Genomic DNA, 8239 nt, shown 5'->3' with positions numbered 1-8239 from the left:
TCACACGGCTTGGCTGCACGGCAGCGGATCCCGTCGGCGTCGCTAAAATGCCCATATGCATCCTCAGGCGGGTCCTATTGGCATGGCAGCATCAACAGAGATGATGGCACGAGTTTCGTCAGAAAATAAAACCACGCATCAGAAAACCAAAACCATGAGCTTTTCCAACGGAGAGTTTCATCAGTCTCCCGTGGCGAAGCCGCCGGCCGGCCGTCAGAGCGGCAATTCCTGCCTCGCCATCGTCTTCCTCGCGCCTTCCTTCCTTTTGGCACGGGGTTTCCACGCCACTCGTGACGCTCGTAGTTGACGGCTGTTCTTTCTCTCCCTGTTGTTGCGCTCTCCACATACCAAACCGTCCTTTATTTTTGAGGCGGATGGATTGGGATTGGCCACACATTACATGTTCCATTCCAGTGCACGTACCGCCCACTGCAGTTTCTGCAAACGTTTAAAAAACAAGGTAGTACTAGTAGGAGTATGACCAGGGGGGGACGAATCTGTACGGGATCGCGGCGAGATTCACCCGGCGCCACCCTCCCCTCCCTGTAACGTCGTTATACAAGTGTACTTATCTCGGGGGACCCTATAAGGGAGGCGGCTCGGGCAGCTCCAAGCGCCAGCGAACCAACCACGAGGACACGGCGAGATGCAGCGCGCCGCGGCCTCCCTCGCCTCCTCCCGCTCCGCGGCTGCCTGGGCGTGCTCCTCCACCTCGCGCCATGCCATCGCCTCCTGCTCGGCCACCGCCCGCCGCGACGCCGTCGTGCCTCTCCGGATTCGCGGGCAGCAGCAGGTTCCCCTCCACTCCATGTCCCTGTCGCTGCTCTCGCGGAGACGGCCTGCGCGGACGGCAAAAGCGGCGGCTGCTGGGGCGGAACTGGCACCGGCGTCGCACGAGGTGGCCGCGGGCGGCGGCATTGCCGGCACGGTGCAGCTCGGCGCCATGATCGTCGCCTGGTACCTCCTCAACATCTACTTCAACATCTACAACAAGCAGGTACGCTACGCACGCGCCGCGCCATTGGCATCCCCTCCCCTGTTCCTCGCCGTCCGTCCGTGCGTGACCGACCACTCAACAAACCCGCTTTGCCACAACCGCAGGTTCTCCAGGTGCTGCCATTGCCGCTCCCCTACACCATCACCGCCTTCCAGCTCGCCTTCGGCTCGCTCGTCATCTTCTTCATGTGGGCCACAAAGCTCCACCCCGTGCCCAAGCTCTCCGCCGCACAGGTCCGTCAGACATTTGAACAACAATTTCTTCCTCTGCTTTTCTCTGAATTCGCTCCCCGCGAACTGAAGCCTCTGCTCCCGTTCAGCTGGCCAAGATCGCGCCGCTGGCCGCCGGGCACATGCTGGGCACGGTGTTCACCAACATGAGCCTGGGCAAGGTAGCCGTCTCCTTCACGCACACCGTCAAGGCGTCCGAGCCCTTCTTCACCGTGCTGCTCTCCGCCTTCTTCCTCGGTGAGGTGCCGTCGCCGCTGGTGCTGGGCTCGCTGGTGCCGATCGTCGGCGGCGTCGCCCTGGCATCGCTGACCGAGGTCTCCTTCAACTGGTTCGTCCCGTCTGCTCCGCTGACCACCGGAGAACATTGTCCCTAAATCATGGCCCGATGATTATATTCCCTTTTGCCGTCGACCCCGAATAATTGGGGCCGGGAAGAATCCCGTCGCTTTCTCACGGTACATAAATGATTCCGTTGAGGCAGGGTCGGATTCTGGAGCGCCATGGCGTCGAATCTGCTCAACCAGACCAGGAATGTGCTCAGCAAGCGCCTCCTCGGCGGCGAAGAGGTGATTCCTTCTTCTCCTTCTTCAGTTCACCAGTAACAATTCAGCACTGTACTATCTTACGATTCTTTCCAAATCCCAAACACTGATGAATTTGTTCATGTAATGCTGCAGCAGGAGGAGTTCATGGACGACATAAACCTCTTCTCGGTGATCACCGTGCTGTCCTTCCTCCTATCCTTGCCTCTGATGATCTTTGCAGAAGGGGTCAGCTTCTCCCCAGCGTTCCTCCAGAGCACCGTGAGTCAACCTCGAAGTCTGCAAAATCCAGACAAGTTGAACTGTTGCATCATCATAATTCCTAGTAGACTAATAAACTATTGTGAACTCTGGCTTGTAGGGCCTGAACCTGCAGGAGCTGTGCGTGAGGGCGGCCCTGGCCGGCCTCTGCTTCCATGGCTACCAGAAGGTGAGCGAGAGACACATGACAAACCGTCACACGGTTCTGGCTTCAGTCAGCTCCAAACAAACAGAATGCATGATCTGTAACACTGTTACTGACGATGGTCCTGGCAATGGTAATGGCAGCTGTCGTACATGATCCTGGCGAGGGTGTCGCCCGTGACCCACTCCGTGGCCAACTGCGTCAAGCGTGTGGTGGTCATCGTCTCCTCCGTCCTCTTCTTCCGGACGCCCATCTCGCCTGTCAACGCACTGGGTAAAAACAAATTGGCCACACTGCAATCTCTTTTTTACTCGAGCAGTGTCTTTTCTACTGCAATTCTCTTCTGACTTGTTTCTCCTTGCAACTGCAGGGACTGGTGCGGCACTTGCGGGAGTTTACCTGTACTCCAGGCTCAAGAAAACAAAGCCAAAGAGCTCATGAAGACATTCTGATACAGGTTTTTGTGGTACAAGATTAGATCGATATAGTTATTCAGAGAGAAAATGTATTGAGATAGGTTGTACAGAACTTGCCACGGCCAGTAGTACACTTGTACTACAGGCCACAGCAGCTTCTTTCAGTAGTAACAGGACCAAACTGCTGGTCTTGAAGACTTGTAACATCCTCCCTGAATAATGTCAAATCTCCTGACAAATACTCTCTCCGTCCAGAAATACTTGTCATCAAAATGAATAAAAAGGATATATCTAGATGTATTTTAGTTCTAGATACATCTTTTTTGTCCATTTTGATGACAAGTATTTTCAGACGGAGGTAGTAGTACAGTATGCTCAGACGCCCTGAGAATACCACATAACAAATTTTGAGAAAAGCGGGCATGTTTGGCTTGTGCCCCTAGCAAATTTTGCAAGACATTGCTTGACCCTCTGTTGGCCAAAATCTTCGGAATATGCAAGATCACATAGGCAACCAAAATTTTGGTAACCAGCCAAATGAAAGCCGAACTTTTGCCAACAATCGGCTAGCCAAAAAATTGGCTGGAGGTCGCCAAAAAGTGGCAACATCTGAGTTGAGTTTGCAAGATGCCACAGATAACCAAAAATTTGGTAACCAACCAAATGAAGGGCTGCCAAAATTTTGGTAGGGTAAATCTGGGCACCAACCAAACATTCCCCTTGTGCTCTGAGAAAACTTGCTATAGAGCACAAGCAAGGCACAGATGTGCACAACAGTTCAGCAGTTCGTGTGGGGCATTTCAGTTCAACATCAAGCCATGCCGAGAGCATTTACAACAGCCAACATAACTTACATGGTTCCGTCCAAAATTCATGGCTCAACCGGTCCGGTTTCCGAAAGATTATAACACGACTACCAGGCATAAAGAGGTCCGAGGTTCCAGGTTTCATAGAGTACTAACGCCAGCATACGGACACCGTATAAAGCGCCTCCGAGACACCACCACATCAACATAGCAAAATATCCGACACGCTTAACCTATGTCAGCAAAGTTCCAGGACACGCTTTGCTTAAACCAACATTGACTGATACTACGATTTGGTTAGGGAACCAACTCCATCTACTCCGTTGTTTCGTCACCATCGTGATGCATTTTACCAGTTGGAGACCCCCACGGCCTTGGGAGGGCTCCTGCTCCTAGCACGGTCACCACCACGGTTAGAGCCGCTATAGAACCTGCCAATCGAACAAAGCGGATCATTAAATTATATATAGCCTTTGTAGATACATCACACCCCCGATGAAAAACCCTACTATTTGATATAGATGAAATAAAGTTGTCAACAGGATGGAACAAAACAGACAACATGTTTTCGCTTAAAGTAAAGTGGCAGTTAACTCAATTTGTCAACCATAAAATACAGTTTGATTCAGCTACGCTAAAAGTTTCACCAATGCAATCAGACTGTTTGTTCTTTATTTCATGAATTTCAAGGACACGGTATGTGTGGGCGTAGGTGAACTCCAAAGTTGGTGACATGTGCCTCTATCGAGTGAGATGCATATTAAAGAGGTATAAATGCATACATCAGATAATTCAACTAGGCAATCCATCCAATCACCACATATGATCTAAGAGCAAATATTGGTAGCTAACAATGCAATCAGATGTTTCTGTTTGTTTTATAAATGTGAAGGACACTGCATAGCATGGGCACAGGTGAACAGCAAAGTATGTGACCATGTGCCTCTCTGTGGAGTGACATGATGTTATGACTTATAAGGTACAAGCATATACTATTATGGATACAGTACCTATCATGAAAGCTGAGACCTTCACCAGAGCCGCCACTGTTATGCCAGATGACAATTGATTAATTATCAGCAGTGGTATATAAGCTGGAAACAAGGAAGTTATACTAACCTGGCAGGTAAACTTGCAGCGCTACTGGTCTGATTGTTGCTACTGCTGTTATGAATGATGCAAGTGAAAGTTCAGCAGGTATGGATGAGACTGAAAAGGAATTAGAGAATAGGAATTGGTGCCATACCTGGTATGGAAGCTTGGAGCGCCACCATATTGATTGCCACTGCTGCTGTTATTGAAGCTGCAAACGATGATTCATCAGGCTGGCACAAGTCCTGAATGAAGTATTCAAATCAAATAGAAACTGATATGCACCTCGACTGAAAGCTTGGACCATCCCTAGTCTGGCTGCCATAGGCTCCCTGGCCACCATAGGAATCATTAGAAGATGCCCACCGCCGTGGCCCCCTGCCACCATACCCTCCACGGCCGACCATAGCTCGTAACTCTGGCGAAACATTTTGGTTCGCACGCTCCAAAATCTTCACAAGATCTGAAGCATACTTAGAATCCTGGTCACAGAAGAATGTGTATGCAATTCCAGTCGCACCAGCCCGGCCTGTCCTCCCAATTCTATGGACATAGTCCTCAACACCTGTTGGGAAATCATAGTTAACAACAACCCTGCGGCAAAAGATTTGGGAAGGATTGTCAGTGCACAACATTTAAGAAAACTACAGAATAGTAAATGTGTATTCAACCATCACCATTATGAGCTATATCCATGTCAAACTAGAAAGTCAAAGAAGTTGCAAAGTTAAAGTTCAAACCTGATGTCCTTCACGTCTAAGCCTCGAGCAGCCACATCAGTGGCTACAAGAATTGGGCACCTGCCGGTCCTAAATTCACTCAACACAGAGTCCCTCTCAGCCTGTGATTTATCACCATGAATAGCAGAAGCACCATACTGCCGTGATAGGTTCCGAGACAGCTGATCACACATCCTCTTCGTGGAGCAAAATATGATCACCTTCGATCCAGGCTCCTGTTGTCTCAAGATCTGATCAAGGCGCCTCCCTTTCTCGAAAGATGTGGTAACTTCCACAAGCTGCAAGGTGTAACAAACAAGTTTAAAACAACGTAGCAAAATATACCTCAGCCTAGAAAATAGCATTTTTACCCTGCAGAAAAAATAGCATTTTTTATTACCTGGGTGATTGACTTATTTGCAACCAGCTCATCAGAGTTCCCAATGTTAACCTGGACAGGGTTAGTGAGCAAATCTGAAGCTATTTTCCTCACCTCTCTTGGCCAAGTGGCAGTGAACATAAGAGTTTGCCGTTTCGGTTGCACTTGTTTCACAATTTTTCTTATTTGTGGCTCAAACCCCATATCAAGCATGCGGTCAGCTTCATCAAGAACGAGATAAGCTACCTGACGGAGACTAACTTTTCCCATTTCTAGTATATCATTCAGTCTACCAGGAGTTGCGACAACAATGTCAGCACCACGCTCTAAATCTCTTAGCTGAGGGCCTTTTGGAGCACCGCCATATAGACACTGCAAAAGAAAAAATATGATTAAGACAGTATTCTGTTACGGCTGTATCAATATGTAGGTTACATAAAACGGAAATTACATTTCTTAGGTACGAGTAACATTAGCATCTACTCCCTCCGTCCGAAAATACTTGTCATCAAAATGGATAAAAAGGGATGTATCTAGAACTAAAATACGTCTAGATACATCTCCTTTTATTCATTTTGATGACAAGTATTTCCGGACAGAGGGAGTAGCAATGTGGATACACAAGTGAATTAAGTGGTCTAAGAGTAGAGCAGTGTAGTGCACACATAAAGATAGAAGGAACATACAGTAGATGAAATTCTCGATGATCTACCAAACTTGATTGCTTCATCTTGAATCTGTGTTGCCAATTCCCTGGTTGGAGACAGAACTAACACAGTTGGCCCATCCCTTGAATTGTGCCGTAGGTTCTTAACAAGTATAAACCCTGGAAGTAGATAACCCAGGGTTTTTCCAGAACCTGTCTTCGCCACAGCTACAATATCACTACCTTTTAGAGCAATCGGCCACGATTGAGCTTGGATAGGACTTGGTGCTTTGAATCCTGCTTGCTGCACCTGTAGACATGAGTAATATGTGAACAACTGAATAGTATAGCTGATACAACCTAAATATTCAAGCCCAACATACAATAGGACAAAGAGGAAAAGGTTCCCTATGACACAACATTTTAGCTATATAGAAACCAATTCAGGCGTATTGTAGCTAAAGAAGAAACAACAAAACAAAGAGCATATTTTTCAAACCATAGCAGGCTGGAGAAGACAACGGAACATGTTGAACTCTAATTAAAATCGTTGACTTCAAATAGGGTATAAGGCAGTGCATTACTACTACTTGTATGCATTATGTGCACGTACCTCCCTTAGAATCTCCGAAGGGAAGCCTGTGGACTGAAACGACATGAATGGCGGTGGAGCTTCACGTCCCGGGCACTAAAAGGTATGGAACAACTAAGTACATCGCGCATAACAACAACGAGGGATTGGGGGCATAAAAGAAATTGAACACATACAATAATAGTAATCTCATGCTTTTTACGGTATGCATCTACCGACATGTTTCCATTGTCAGCCTGTGGAGCTGGGTTAGTAGAAGGCACAGGTGCAGGGTTTGCTCCAGCTGAAAAGCGCTGCTGAAAAAGAGGATAGCATGTTACTATTTGGGAGCAGAACAAGATATGCATCATAGTTGAAGTGGCACTCCTGTGACATTTATGGAGCTATGCGGTATAAGATATGTGGCCTGTAACGTGCGAGAAATGTGTTACCTCAAAAGAAGGATCGTTCCTTGCATTGTGATCAGCAAAGGGCGCATTCTGCACTCTGTTTCCGGCAGATTCAGTGTGACGCTGAGAACAAGAAGAACATGTCATGATACTGCATAGTTAATGAAATAGATTCCCCAGTTACAGCTATTAGTAGGCTTAACAAACTGAAATTTCCACTTGATAGTTAAGTGGCATTGCTATTCTAAACCATGCTTGCTTGTGTTAATGAGACAAATACAATGCAAAGCGCATAATTTAACCCCAACATGAGATAGTAGGTCAATAAACCTATACTTTCTGCTTCCTGGCTAGTGGCATTCGGGTAGGTTGCCGAAAGAACTGAAGTTTATGCTTAACAGCTAGTGACATTCGTGTTGTATACCATGCTCATCTACATTATGACACAGATACAACGCGAAACAAACAAACAATGATGTAACAGTAGCGTGCAGATGGTGAGAAGCTGGGGAGGAAATATAACCCCGCCTCCAAATGATCGGGAGGCGCACGCATTCTGCGAGCGACGCGTCGCAAGCTTGCGGCTGCTATGCGACAAACGAACGAATCACAAAGGAAATCTCGTACGCGCATTTACTTGCACCCCAGAAATTAAGCTACAGAAGCTACGGGAGAGGGACTAAAAACCCCCAAAACGGGGAGATGATTTTTGCGTTATACCTCCGGCGGGTCTCTGTGCCTGGCCATCTCGTCGTGGTGGTACTGGGGCTGCTGGACGGGAGCGGGGGCCGGGGCCGGCGCCGGAGCGGGGGCGACGGGGGGAGGGGGGCCGGTGGGTCGGTCGTAGGTGACGGCCTTGGTCTCCGGGTTCCAGAAGTAGAGGTAGCCGGTGGTGCCGTCGATGAGGCCCCTCCAGGGCTTGGGCAGCGTCGGATCTGGCGGCGCGTAGCGCGGCGCCGCGGACGCCATTCCTCTCCCAACCCTACGCGGAAAAGAACAAGGAAATCAGATCAGGACCGAGCCGC

At 48.5% G+C, this 8239-nt stretch overlaps 2 protein-coding genes across 5 annotated transcripts in view; one reads left to right on the top strand and one right to left on the bottom strand.

Annotated features, from left to right (window-relative positions):
- The first annotated feature begins 603 nt into the window (after positions 1-603).
- LOC119275291 (phosphoenolpyruvate/phosphate translocator 3, chloroplastic-like) lies at positions 604-2830 on the top strand. 2 transcript variants are annotated; one of them, XM_037556111.1, is made up of 8 exons: positions 604-997; positions 1102-1230; positions 1317-1555; positions 1709-1793; positions 1908-2030; positions 2131-2199; positions 2319-2448; positions 2546-2830. In XM_037556111.1, exons 1-8 carry the CDS (start codon positions 647-649, stop codon positions 2614-2616), a joined length of 1197 nt encoding a protein of 398 aa, XP_037412008.1. In that variant the 5' UTR covers positions 604-646; the 3' UTR covers positions 2617-2830. The 2 variants fall into 2 exon arrangements, with proteins under 2 accessions (XP_037412008.1, XP_037412007.1); XM_037556110.1 differs by having other exon boundaries at positions 605-997; positions 1905-2030.
- A 546-nt stretch (positions 2831-3376) lies between these two features.
- Positions 3377-8239, bottom strand: part of LOC119275290 (DEAD-box ATP-dependent RNA helicase 14-like) — a 5222-nt gene continuing 359 nt past the window's right edge. The window contains exons 2-13 of one of the 3 annotated variants that reach the window (XM_037556109.1): positions 7935-8196; positions 7257-7337; positions 7002-7121; positions 6847-6921; positions 6274-6543; positions 5609-5959; positions 5230-5507; positions 4775-5083; positions 4644-4700; positions 4517-4558; positions 4408-4443; positions 3377-3828 (exon numbers count right to left, since the gene is read on the bottom strand). In XM_037556109.1, coding sequence (XP_037412006.1) covers positions 3747-3828; positions 4408-4443; positions 4517-4558; positions 4644-4700; positions 4775-5083; positions 5230-5507; positions 5609-5959; positions 6274-6543; positions 6847-6921; positions 7002-7121; positions 7257-7337; positions 7935-8183 — 1950 coding nt within the window. In that variant the 5' untranslated portion in view covers positions 8184-8196 and the 3' untranslated portion in view covers positions 3377-3746. Of the gene's footprint in view, positions 3829-4407; positions 4444-4516; positions 4562-4643; positions 4701-4774; positions 5084-5229; positions 5508-5608; positions 5960-6273; positions 6544-6846; positions 6922-7001; positions 7122-7256; positions 7338-7934; positions 8197-8239 lie in introns of all 3 variants that reach the window. The other 2 variants (XM_037556108.1, XM_037556106.1) reach the window with 2 other exon arrangements.

The sequence above is a fragment of the Triticum dicoccoides genome, chromosome 3B (assembly GCF_002162155.2).
Source record: "Triticum dicoccoides isolate Atlit2015 ecotype Zavitan chromosome 3B, WEW_v2.0, whole genome shotgun sequence".
Lineage (NCBI taxonomy): Eukaryota > Viridiplantae > Streptophyta > Magnoliopsida > Poales > Poaceae > Triticum > Triticum dicoccoides.
Note: the sequence above shows the minus strand (reverse complement) of the source record. Positions and strands in the feature narration are given on the sequence as shown.

Excerpts from the sequence above, each read along its gene's own strand:
- LOC119275291 (XM_037556110.1), top strand. The coding sequence starts at position 647 with ATGCAGCGCGCCGCGGCCTCCCTCGCCTCCTCCCGCTCCGCGGCTGCC. Across the intron at positions 1,231-1,316 it reads CCAAGCTCTCCGCCGCACAG|CTGGCCAAGATCGCGCCGCT; the intron begins GTCCGTCAGACA and ends GCTCCCGTTCAG. Across the intron at positions 2,031-2,130 it reads CAGCGTTCCTCCAGAGCACC|GGCCTGAACCTGCAGGAGCT; the intron begins GTGAGTCAACCT and ends TCTGGCTTGTAG.